This window comes from Spea bombifrons, chromosome 12, assembly GCF_027358695.1.
Source record: "Spea bombifrons isolate aSpeBom1 chromosome 12, aSpeBom1.2.pri, whole genome shotgun sequence".
Classification (NCBI taxonomy): domain Eukaryota; kingdom Metazoa; phylum Chordata; class Amphibia; order Anura; family Pelobatidae; genus Spea; species Spea bombifrons.
In genome coordinates, this window is record NC_071098.1 from 21,101,083 (window position 1) to 21,113,375 (window position 12,293).

The following is a 12,293-nucleotide window of genomic DNA, read 5'->3' on the forward strand; positions in this document are numbered from 1 at the left end:
GCCGGCCGCTTTAACTTCATTAGGCGCCAGTGGAGTGACTGCTATCAATGTCGATCGCAGCCGCTTTGGTGGTGCAATGGGCCACTTGACTAGACTTGCCCCCCAGGCCTTAGGCTGCCAGCCCTCCCCTGTCAGCAGTTGTTCCAAAGTTCCTGGTATCCACTTTCACTATAATCTCATTCCAGGTATTGCTGCTTCACAGTTTGTATCATGAATTGTTAGCTAAAGATCTGCTTGCTATTGGGTTCCAGGTCCACTCTAGGATTACATCTACTGCCATGCAATAAGATATTTTATGTAAATTCAGCTGTCAAATGTTGGTGTTCAGTAGTTAAAGTGTGTCAGACAAGCGGGGTCATGAACTGCATAAAACAACGGTCCCAAATCACGCTTCAAAGGCTAGGGATGAAGTGTTGCCAAGTATTAGAGAGATTAAAAAAACATAATCCAAAAATAAGGTTTAGCTTGACCTTTAGTTGAGTGTATATGAGTCTATTGTGAATGTCTGTGAGGACAAAGGCAAGTTGGAAATAGTGAATTTGGTGCCCCCAACTCACATGCTATATATATATATATACATATATATATATGTGTGTATATGTGTGTATATATGTGTATATATGTGTGTATATATATGTATGTGTATATATGTATATATATATATAGATATAGGTGTATATATATATGTATATATATATATATATATATATATATATATATATATATATATATATATATAGCATGTGAGTTGGGGGTGGGTGTTTTTTTTTCGTTTCATTTAGCCCTGCTGGGGGCAAGCAGCAGGGTAAGGATCCAGATCCCTCGCAGCGCTGCTGGGGATCCTACCTCCACTGCCTTCACTTCCGCCGGGGCTTCTACGGTGAAGCACCGGCGTGACATAACCTTCCAGTGCTCCACCATAGAAACCCCGGCGGAAGTGCCAGTAGCGGAGATTGTATGTGGCAATTGCGCAGATGTCCACCAGCCCCGCTAAACACCAGGGAGTCAAGGGGTGCATTGGTAAGTATGGGGGGCATATCAGGGGGGCAGATTGGCATTTCTAGTGGCCATAAAGCGTATCTGAGGGGAGCAGAGAGGCATATCTGGGGGGCAGAGTGGCATATCGGGGGCAGAGAGGCATATCTAAAAGTAAGGTGCATTATGAATTAAGGGGGACCTTAAAACTATTGGGTTTCCAAATTTCTGTTTGTATTTTCAGCCTTTCTATGCGCTGTCCACCCTCCTGTCATGCAAAATCCCTAGATGACCCTCACCCCCTAGGGAATTTAGAAATAAGAGGGTAGAGGTATTTGTGTTGGCTGTACAAAATACAACATAACCATCTTAATCCCACAACAGAGGCAGCAGGAGAGGCACAAGATGGAATCTGTGTTTCTCAAGAGTTTGTTGCTACTTAAACCATCCCATTGGGGTCTCTCCCTTAGTTAATAGCGGGTGTGGGGGCACCCTGTTACTTAAAAAAATATATATTTCTTATTATTATTTTACTTGACAGAGTTAGGTGTGTTTTGTGTCTTGTCCCCTTGCACCTTTCTGGGAATGTGAGGTGACATTTTTGAGAATTGGAACTTAAGGCAACCACACCTTGCTTGTTCCATCAACTCAGCTGTCCTCTAGTTGAGTGTATATGAGTCTATTTTGAGTGTCTGTGAGCACAAAGGCAAGTTGGAAATAGTGAATCTGGTGCCCCCAACTCACATGACTAATGTGAGTCCAGCTCACCACAACTGGACAATGGTAGACTGGAAGAATGTTGCATGGTCTGATGAGTCTCGATTTCAGCTACGCCATTCAGATGGCAGGGTCAGACTTTGGCATAAATATGAAAGCATGGATCCATCCTGCCTTGTATCAACAGTTCAGGCTGGTGGTGGTATAATGGTGTGGGGGACATTTTCATGGCACATTTGGGCCCTTTAGTACTAATTGAGCGTTGTTTAACCCCTTAAGGACCGGGCTCATTTTTCGTTTTCTACCCTGTGGGACCGAGGCTGTTTTGACACTTTTGTGGTGCTTGTGTTCAGGTGTAATTTTCTCCTCACCCATTTAGTGTACCCACATAAGTTATATATTGTTTTTTTCAGGACAAGATGGGCTTTCTTCAGATACCATTATTTTGATCGTATCATCTTATTTACTATAAAAAAAATAAAAAAAACATGGTGAAAAATTGAAAAAAAAGACATTTTATGACTTTTATTTGAAAAATATTTTACTCACCTAAAAAAGCAAGTAAAAAAACTAGCTAAATAGATTCTACTACTTGTCCTGAGTTTAGAGATACCCAATGTTTTTATGTTTTTTTGCTGTTTTTTGTACGTTATAGGGCAATAAGTACAAGCAGCGTTTTATGATTTCCAAATCTTTTTTAACAAATCTGGTCAGTCTGCCTCCATCTCCTCTTTGGAACATCTTTGAAGCTGGTTAACTCAATTTAACCCATTCAAACCATATATTTTTGAAAACTAGACACCCCAGGGTATTCCAAATGCTGTAATTTTAACCCTTTCCATGCACCAATTATACAACTACACTTTGTCAAACTTTGTAATAGTAATTTTTTTTATTTTTTTTTCCACACAAATTGTACTTTAGTTATAGATATACAGGTTCTGGTATATGCCACTGTCTAACAACACCCCAATGTGTGTTCAGGAACATCTCCTGAGTACAGCGATACCCCACATGCATGGGTTTGTCAGATTGTTTGGCTGGTAAAAGGCTACTTTTGGGGCATGCGTAATTCAGGTGGTCATTTGGTCATTCTGCCTCCATCTCCTCTTTGGAATATCTTTGAAGCGGGTTAACTCAATTTAACCCATTCAAACCATATATTTTGGAAAACTAGACACCCCAGGGTATTCCGAATGCTGTTATTTTAACCCTTTCCATGCACCAATTATAGAACTACACTTTGTCAAACTTTGTAATAGTAATTTTTTTCACACAAATTGTACTTTAGTTATAGATATACAGGTTCTGGTTCTGGTATATGTCACTGTCAAACAACCCCCCAATATGTGTTCAGGAACATCTCCTGAGTGCAGTGATACCCGACATGCATGGGTTTGTCGGGTTGTTTCAGATTTAAAATGCCACATTTGGGAAGTGCGCTTTTTTTCTCCATTTTGGTCAGTCTGTACCTATGCCCTATCTGTGAGCTAGGCCACTCCAATTTACCCCATCAGCCATTTTTTTTATATATTAGACACCCCTTGGGTATTTGAAGTGCTTTTATTTTAACTCTTTGAGATTTTTGAGAAATTTTAGCACTTGCTCAAAATAATAAACTTTATTTTTTTATTTTTTTTTATTTTTTTAATACTTTTTTTATATTTTTTTTTACACATTTTGCTGGTACTGGATGGTTCATCTAGTGACATCACTGCATAATTATTTTTAAATGTTAGCACATTTTTTTTTTTTTTTCCATTTTTTTTTTTTTTTTTGAATATTTTACTAATCACATAGTGATTAGAAAGCTGGGCTCCATTGACTTGCATGGTTGAATGCAGTACCTGTATTCAACCAGCAAGTGGAGCCAGTTCTCTAGAGGGTCTGGAGACCCTCTAGCGAACTTTTTCGTCTCTCTTGTTTTATTTCCCGGGCCGCCGCCATCTTACTTGATGGCGAAGATCACCGGCAGCTGCGGCTGTGACCGCTCTCCGGAGCGGTCACAGCCCACCTAAAGGTAAGTGTTTGGTGTCGCTGGATGCCTCCTGATCGAGGCATTCCAGCGACACCATTTAAGTTTAGGAGGCGATCGTTGATCGCCTCCTAAACGCTTTTAAAACGGGCGTCCGCCGCCATACAATGTATGGCGGCTGTTGACGCCCCGGGGAGGGGCCAGATATGGCCCCCGATGCCGATCTCGGCCTTGCTGAATGCCTCGACATCGAGGCATTGCAGCAAGGCCGTTTAAGCGAAGAAAGTGATCCTTGATCACTTTCTAAGCTTATTTAACTTTTTGACGGTTCAGGACCGTCAAAGGTCATTTAGTGACCTTCTTGTCATGACGGTCCTGAACCGGCAAAGGTCGCGAAGGGGTTAAACCTACCTGAGTATTGTTTTTGACCATGTCCATCCCTTTATGACCACAGTGTACCCATCTTCTGATGGCTACTTGCAGCAGGATAATGCACAAAGTCACAAAGCTCACATCATCTCGAACTGGTATCACAGTCCTATCATGCCCAGGTTCTAGCATGTACTGGCTGCCTGGTCCTGATAGGACTGTGATATATACACCGTGTTTCCCCGAAAATAAGACACTGTCTTATATTTATTTTTCCTCAAGAAGACACACTATGGCTTATTTTCAGGGAATGTCTTATGTTGATTAAGTATGGTACAACAATCTACATTTATTCAAATATAGACCTGACAGGGGGAGCCGACCTTGTTGATGGGGCTGCCCGCACCTCTCCGGTCACCTCCGAGATAGCAGCTGTCACGATGGGGCAGATGAGAAGGGCTGTCCGTGCCGGTACGCCGCATAGCCACGCCTATCACAATGTCTTGTTTTCTGGGTATGGCTTACATTGCGCAAATGCTTAGAAATCCTCTACGGCTTATTTTATGGGTATGTCTTATTTTCGGGAAACAGGGTATATATATATATATATATATATATATATATATATATATATATATATATTAATTTTGCTGTTTAATATTGATAACAGCAATCACAATCCTATCATGCCCAGGCATATCCAGATTCCAGCATGTACTTGCTGGCTTAGCATGATAGGAGTGTGGTTGGACCAAAATTGGACAAAAAATCAGAGGACTGCTTGGATGGGAATGAGTTGATCTGGTTCCAATGCTGTGTTGAATCTGCTTTCTGCAGTGATACTTGGTATGTCGTTTCCCTCCAGTTTAATTCCAGTGTAACTCTTAACTATCCACTTATGATGAGGTCACTTGGGGAGAGGCCACAGCAGCTACTTTTCCAAGCTAGCTTGTTTCCAAGTGAGGCCTAGGAATTTATAGGGCTGCCTCACAAGTGGTCAGATAAGATGATTGCATACTGGAGGCAGATGTTTCACACCTTGGCTAACAAATGCAATTAAGCTAGACTAGAGGGAACCTAATTTAACCCTTTGAGAGCAGCAGGGTATGGAGACAGGCAGGATACAGACATACCGGGTGGAAAACAGGGGTAACAGCAGGAGATAAAGGGTTCAAATGAAATATGTTATATTCATTCTGGGTGGAAAACAGGGGTAACAGCAGGAAATGAGGGGTTCAAATGAAATATGTTATATTCATGCCGGGTGGAAACACAGGTAACAGCAGGAGATGAGGGGTTCAAATACTTATTTCACTGAGTAAAATGCAAATCAATTTATAACTTATTTGAAATGCGTTATTCTGGATTTTCTGTTGTTATTCTGTCTCTCACTGTTCAAATAAATCTACCATTAAAATTATAGACTGATCATGTCTTTGTCAGTGGGCAAACGTACAAAATCAGCAGGGGATTAAACATTTTTTTCCTTCACTGTACCTTTCAACATATCCATTTGTTAGATTTAAATATGGATTCAGAGGTTTACCCCTTTCCTGCATAATGTTTTGGAATGCAGCATTTGAAAATTGCGGACTGTTGCCTGAGACAGACTGTTCACATATCCCATGCCTTGAAATAATAGATTTAAAGGCCCCTATGACAGTAGATAGCCATAAATCTTGTAGCTGTGCCAGATCAAAGTACTTGCTATCAGGGATAGGCGTGGAAATTTTTCTGTTGCTGGACAGTATAATAGAACACTATCATGTATTTTTTATTCAGTGGCTCGGGTGCCGGGTCAGGTGGAAGTCCATGGGCAGGATAGGTTTTGGGACTGTGCTCAAGACAGATGGGTGTTGCTGTGTCCAGTTGCAGATGGCTGTCTGCCATAGCCTTTCTCTTTGGCGTCATCTGTAGAAAGCAGCTGTGGGGCACCAAGGGGTCTCTAGAACATGCAGGTACAAGCAGACTACATAGGGGGTCTGTGGCAGGTGCAGACTGCAGAAGGGGTCTTTTTTAGAATTTTTTTAGAATGATTCACTCTATTTCCTTTAGGCCTAAAACAGTAATAGTAATGGATAGACTGTCTAAATATACACATATACAAAGCCTGGCCATTAGACATGTGCAAATGGTACAAAAACGACTCAGGCACATTTTTCGTTTGTTTTGGAAAAAAATCTCCAATTTCCAATGTCGATGTGAGTGGGAGTGAAAGAGCCCACAGATTTTGGATTAACATTCTTAGCTTTTTGCTTCACTTTCATCCTCTTTGTTTGAGTTAGGGATTGTTTTCGGAGATTCGTCCAAATAGCCAAAATCTGCAAACTTGTGGTGACTTCCTAGAGGCAAGCATTTAAGGTGGCCTTATTTTAACTAAGCTCCAGCCGACCTGCAATCATAATCCACTCCACTGTGGCAGCTGCCGAGATGAAATACTACCGCCATCCATCTCTGCAACTACAGCAGAATCAGCAAAACTGTATATTGAGTTCAGGAGTTACCTATATTTCCCCCCAGAGGGCCATCGATGGATCACTGCATTGGGTTGGCCAAACCTGCGCTTTTCTTCCTCACTAAGGCTATGCAGTCGACATCTACCATACCATCGGACGGGGTAAGGCTGAGCTATTATTTGGCTTATGCCTCTGCACCCTTTTAATTGGTATATGACATTACCGAACGCAAATTTAGGGCAGATTACTGACCCACACATGAGCGATGAAATATCTGGGGCTACAAATTCCGTCCAATTTATCGCCCCTTCACAAGCGAAATATACGGCCAACTGATGTTGGAAGGCGATTTTGGAAGTGGTCGAAATTTCAGTGGTCTCTCTCGGGGATAATGCCATCTCTCTAAGATGGCTGGCTTCCCCAAATTGTTGTAACCCTTGCAAATCCTTCCCAACCTTCTTAACCCCCTTACGTCCTGTGATGTACCTAGTACGTCATGCCCAAATTGGCTCATTGGTTCTGTGACGTAATGTGGGGATTAAATATTGGTCAATGCTGTGATCATATGGAGCAACAGCATTGAAACAGTAAAAAAAAAAAAAAAAAAAATAAAAAAAATAATAGCATGGAAGTCTAGGGTGCTTCCAGGTCAATTGCTGTGAGTTAAGGACCTGCAGCAGTTAAACTGGCTAAAATGTCAGTTAAAAGTCAACTGGCTCTTGGACCAGTCGATCAACCACCCTAATAATTCCAGGATCCGGATTGCAATCCCCTGGACAAACTACTGATATGATGAAGGCCATCTTGAATCTTCTGACTAACAAGACATGTTTTTTTTGTTTTTTTTACGAATCTCCAAGATTGGTCTCCAACCTCCATGAGGCACTAGGAAATAAAGGGAATAAGTATCCCCAATTTTGTGCCATCTTGGGACAGGAGTGATTACCTCTTGATCTAAGAGATTGGACACATAGAATTCCAGCGCTGACATCTTTCTTACAAAGGAAGGATGGTCTTGAAATCCCAGGATGTATCCTCTTCTGACAGTAGCGTTGACCCATTGGTCCAGAATGTGGGCAGCCCAGGTGTCTGAGGAAAGTAGAAGTTGAGCGAAAAAACTGAGATTTTCCATGAGACCCCATGGAGGAGCTGGAAGACTGACCACCTCTCACTGCAGTATTGCTGGAATATTCCTTCACTGGTCTGTACTGTTAAGAAAGAGGCCCACATCTTTAGATGATTGCCTGTCAGGAAAATTCTGCCCCCTTAAACAGCTCTCTTGATCTAGGTTGTTCCCAAAAAGCTTGTCAACCTGGAAAGAAAGGGCACAAAAGTTAAACTTGACCTCAGCCAGAGTGCTCTCCTAACTGCCATCAAACGAGCCTAGACCCTGACTAGATCCACCAAGGCTACAGAAATTAAATCAGCAGCAATCTTGATGTCAAGACATGGCCTCTATGATTCTGGATCTATGGACGCCAGACTCCAATGCTCCTTGAATGCTGTTTAGCAAAACTTTTAATGCCCGTGAAAATTAGGTCAAGGCCATGGTACCCCGCTCCAGCAGTTAAATATGCCTCTTAGAGACAGGAGCCGATTTTCTTCTCCATGGGATCTCTGAAGGAGGCAGCATCATCCATAAAGGTAAAAAGCTATAGCAGCGTCTACCTTGGGAGACTGAGACCAGGACCTGACAAAGAAGACAAGATAAGGCTTCCTAGTTGCATCCATTACATCTGGCTGATTTACTGGAATGTTTCCCTGACCAGGAATGGGAGGTCTGTTCTGGGAAACTAAACATATAGCAAAAATCTACTGTTAGCCCCTCTTTTGAAGAGTCCACACAACTTCCATAGTATTAATCTCTCCTGTAACTGGCCCATTGAGCACAGGGACACAGGGGCAGAATACATCACTCTAAAGGTACTTGTTTGTGGCTTTTGTTGGAAAGGTGTGTAAAAATATTTTAAACCGGGTTCTCATATTTTTTGTTTCCTTGAACTGTTTCTTCTTGTTTCAAATTGTCATAGTTACTAATCCTTTGCTCTATATACAGAACAAAAAGGAAGAGATGGATGAAAATATGAACCTGAAAGAGAGAGAAAAGTGTGAGAGTTTCCTGGAGGATATGCTGCTTCTAACATCGCATAATCTACCTATGAAAGAAGTTAAAGACAATTACATCATTGTGAAGGAATTAGGAAATGGTTCATATGGACACGTACTTCTTGCACTGAGCCAGTCACAAGGTAAAGACAGAATGATGTCTTGAATGACTAGTCAAATAAATGCAGTATCATATACTGTAATAGGGAAAAGATACAAGTAATATGACAGTAAAGATGTCTATATGTGTGTGTAGGTGTAGAAATACTGTATGTATGAGCATCCGTAGGACTTTCTTCAAATCAACACACTCTCCCTCTTAATTTATACCCCCCTGTCTTCATTGCAGCTCACACTCTATACCATGCTGCTGCTGTCCTACTACTGGGTAGGGTCTGGGAGGATCAGAGGGTAGCACTTAATTTTAACCCAGAGAGGTGACAGTGTGCCAATGATGAAAATGCACATCCTTGTCAGACACCAACCCATGATTCCTTGTCAGTGACTCATCATCCAGTATTAACCTTAATTTTAAAGATTAATATGCAATTTGGACTCCGCAAGACCAGAGTGACTGACAACACAACAATCTACAAAGGTATTTTTCTAATACTATCAATGCACAAATAACTAGTCATTGCTATATACTATCATTATTACCTTTAATTTACATAACGCCAACAATTTACAAAGTGCTTCTTACAATACATACGTTCAAAGGGTATGACAAAACTAGAATTGCCAAAGACAAATACGTACATTAAGTAAAGACAGCTCTGCTTGTACACTATAAACTCTAGAGAGTTGTACTGCAATTCTAACATAACAATCCTTGTAATCCAACATCAAAGCAGTCCCCCTATTAGTTCTCTGCCATATGCCCTCCTAAAAGTTCAGCAGCACATAGACATGTCAGAATTAAATATAATAGCATGTGTAATTTCGCTTTCAACATCAATGTTAGTGCTATTATGTAATTACTAGTTTTTGTCGTGTTTGCTTTCGGACAACAAATTCTGGTTTTCCAACCATTCGGTTCAGGTGAAATTTAGAGGTTTTTTTTGTGATTCAGAAACCCAATTCACTGCCACCCTTTGGACTCACCTTCACTTACAGCAGCAACTCAAAGTTAAGGAAGAAATCCAGACAATCTAGATTTTGCATTGCAGGACCTCCTGCAACAACAGCAGCACTATACCCACATCTAGCAGCATGCTATGGGACTGAATTTCTCCACACATTGGACCATTTTGACGAATTGATCTATTTGAGTAAGGTAGGCAGAAGCAGTAGTAGGGTGCTGGGTAGACACATGCAACCCCATGGTACAGGGCACTAAACTTTCCCCAAAATACGAAAATGATTGAAGGAGATGGACAAGGTACATGATATGACAAGAATTGATTCCCCACGATAAGGAAGGAGACTGAGAAGCATACTTCTACCTATTAATAATTTATATATACCCTCCTACACACAAAATAGTTTGCACAAATCCGAATGCACGTGGCTAATAATTAGCTGAAACACATAGGGGACCAAACTTAATTTTGAAGAATTTAACCTGTATTGCCCAGCTTTTTTCTATTTAAGCGAGAAATTTAGTTTGGCATTAAAAAAAGTAGTTTTTTTTTTGCTAAATTATCAATAGACTTAAATTATAAGTATTAAGTCATGGCACCTGCCAATCTAATTGCATGTAAGAAATGTGGGGTGGTTTCCCATCACACGTGGGCTGGACACAGGAGATCTTTAAAAACATGTCACCTTATTATCATTCTATTTAAACCTGCATTTTCTTTATATCTCTGAAGCATACACAAAAAACATATATCCATGCATTTGTTTACAAACATATACATATTAACCCCTTAAGGACCGGGCTCATTTTTTCGTTTTGTACCCTGTGGGACTGAGGCTGTTTTGACACTTTTGCGGTGCTTGTGTTCAGCTGTCATTTTCTCCTTACCCATTTAGTGTACCCACACAAGTTATATATTGTTTTTTTCAGGACAAGATGGGCTTTCTTATTTACTATATATATATAAAAAAAAACATGGTGAAAAACTGAAAAAAACACATTTTATGTCTTTTACTCACCTAAAAAAGCAAGTAAAAAAACTAGCTAAATAGATTCTACTACTTGTCCTGAGTTTAGAAATACGTAATGTTTTTATGTTTTTTTTTGCTGTTTTTTGTAAGTTATAGGGCAATAGGTACAAGCAGCGTTTTATGATTTTCAAACCTTTTTTAATAAATCTGGTCAGTCTGCCTCCATCTTCTCTTTGGAACATCATTAAAGCCGGTTAACTCAATTTAACCCCGTCAAACCATATATTTTTGAAAACTAGACACCCCAGGGTATTTCAAATGCTGTTATTTTAACCCTTTCCATGCACCAATTATACAACCACACTTTGTCAAACTTTGTAATAGTAATTCTTTTTTTTTTTTTTCACACAAATTGTACTTTAGTTATAGATATACAGGTTCTGGTATATGTCACTGGCAAACACCCCAATGTGTGTTCAGCAACATCTCCTGAGTACAGCGATACCCCACATGCATGGGTTTGGCAGGTTGTGTGGGGGCTAAACTGTAACATTTGAGACATGCGTAATTCACTGTTTACAACATCCGGTCAAAACTTGGTTTGTACCCAACTTTCAGATGGGGCAGAAGAAAGCCTGGCCTTTCTCCAAGAAGGGATTTGATCTAGCACCTTAAGCGATTCCCTCATGCCATGGGAAAGACACAGGGGTCACTTGTCAGTGCAAATTAGTGCAAAAAAATGGTGCAGCAAAAAACATCTAAATAGCAGTAAATGGGGAAAAAAATACAAATGTAGAGCAGGGAAAAAAAAATAAAAATGGGCAGCCGTGTGGTACAGCTTGAAGCAGTTACCGACACAGGTAACTGCAGGTTTTCCAGGGCAATCTGGACAGTAGAATGGGGTGTCCTTTCTTTGCCCCCTGCTGTAGCATACCCTGCATCTCTTTTGGGGATTCTGCTTCTTCTCTGTAGGAGGAATTTCAAAAATAAAATGGGTAGCCCCAATTCTGCTAGACTCCATCACCGCCCGGGGACCAGGTGCATCTTGGTACAAGATATCCGAAATGACTCGAAGCTGAAATTGCAGAAAAGACATTCCGGGATTTGCTTTTTCATGCAACAAAAAAGCATTGTAGGTTGCAATTTGCATTAGATAAATTGCAACCTTCTTGTACTAGGCCTTTATCTTTCTCAAAATGACGTAGGCCTGTAGGAGTTGATCTGACAGATCAACTCCACCCATGTTCTTGTTATAGGCCCTGATGCACACTGGCTTTCTAGCGACCCCAGCTCTGCCACGAACAGAAACCTCCACAGTTCTCTCATCGTGGATGGTGCTCAGCATGCACACCTCTTTTCTGTCCCTGAACTTCAATGCCAAAAGCTCCCCTTGACGTAGAGCTGAGGTCTCCCCCTTTCCTAGCCGGGTTTGTGCCAGACGTTGTGGGAAACCCACGCGGTTCTTTCTAATAGTACCGCAAGCTACTGTATCGAAACAATACAGCAACTTGAACAAAGGGACGCTTGTATAAAAGTTGTCAACATACAAGTGGTAGCCTTTGTTCGTAAGTGGGAATATTAGGTCCCACACAATCTTGGCACTGGTGCCTAGATGTTCTGGGCTACCTGGTGGGTCAAGGTGG

At 41.0% G+C, this 12,293-nt stretch overlaps 1 protein-coding gene and 1 non-coding gene across 2 annotated transcripts in view; one reads left to right on the top strand and one right to left on the bottom strand.

The window, feature by feature from the left end:
• Positions 1 to 12,293, top strand: part of LOC128469652 (serine/threonine-protein kinase SBK1-like) — a 53,559-nt gene that overhangs the window by 6,383 nt on the left and 34,883 nt on the right. The window contains exon 2 of the mRNA XM_053451473.1: positions 8,549 to 8,741. Coding sequence (XP_053307448.1) covers positions 8,549 to 8,741 — 193 coding nt within the window. The remainder of the gene's footprint in view (positions 1 to 8,548; positions 8,742 to 12,293) is intronic.
• LOC128470818 (small nucleolar RNA SNORA35) lies at positions 11,250 to 11,375 on the bottom strand. Its single transcript, XR_008346081.1, has one exon. It is a non-coding gene; the product is annotated as a small nucleolar RNA SNORA35 (small nucleolar RNA).